At 68.3% G+C, this 690-nt stretch overlaps 1 protein-coding gene across 1 annotated transcript in view; it reads left to right on the top strand.

The window, feature by feature from the left end:
• The window catches only part of FMNL3 (formin like 3), a gene marked incomplete at its 3' end in the record, with an annotated part of 10,669 nt that overhangs the window by 6,708 nt on the left and 3,271 nt on the right, over positions 1 to 690 (top strand). Inside the window, exons 15-17 of the mRNA XM_025212402.1 lie at positions 12 to 138; positions 300 to 424; positions 501 to 687. Coding sequence (XP_025068187.1) covers positions 12 to 138; positions 300 to 424; positions 501 to 687 — 439 coding nt within the window. The remainder of the gene's footprint in view (positions 1 to 11; positions 139 to 299; positions 425 to 500; positions 688 to 690) is intronic.

The following is a 690-nucleotide window of genomic DNA, read 5'->3' as shown; positions in this document are numbered from 1 at the left end:
TGACACCCCCCCCTCCCCCAAAAAAGCCCCCCGAGTCACGGGTCCTCATTTCTTGTCTCTGCTCTGCAGGAAAGTGCCCACCGGCGCCACCGCTACCTGGCGCCTTGCCCTCCATCGCCCTCACCGTCGGGTTGTCCGGTACGGAGACCACCCCCAAGGCCTGGCATGCAGGGGGCGGGCAGGTCTTCCCGGGGTCTGGCATGGAGAGGTGGCGGGGGATCTGGGCGCTGCAAGGGAGGGAAGGAAGGAGGTGGGGGGCAGGCAGGGCTGATGCCGGTGTCGTACTCCCTTCCCGGCAGCCATCCGGATCAAGAAGCCGATCAAGACCAAGTTCCGGCTGCCCGTTTTCAACTGGACGGCGCTGAAGCCCAACCAGATCAGCGGCACCGTCTTCAGCGAGCTGGACGACGAGCGCGTCCTGGAGGTGAGACTGGGGGGGTCCCGGCCGCGCCGGCCCGTCCCGACTGGGAGTAACCCCCGCCCCTTCCCCCCACCCGCAGGACCTGGACCTGGAGCGGTTCGAGGAGCTATTCAAGACGAAGGCGCAGGGCCCCGCGCTGGACGTGCTCTGCGCCAAGGGCAAGGCCACGCACCGGGCAGCTGCCAAGGTGACGTTGCTGGAGGCCAACCGGGCCAAGAACCTGGCCATCACCCTGCGCAAGGCAGGGCGCAGCGCCGAGGAGATCTGCC

This window comes from Alligator sinensis, unplaced genomic scaffold, assembly GCF_000455745.1.
Source record: "Alligator sinensis unplaced genomic scaffold, ASM45574v1 scaffold1329_1, whole genome shotgun sequence".
In the NCBI taxonomy this organism is placed as follows: Eukaryota; Metazoa; Chordata; order Crocodylia; family Alligatoridae; genus Alligator; species Alligator sinensis.
This window is presented reverse-complemented; position numbering and strand designations above follow the sequence as displayed.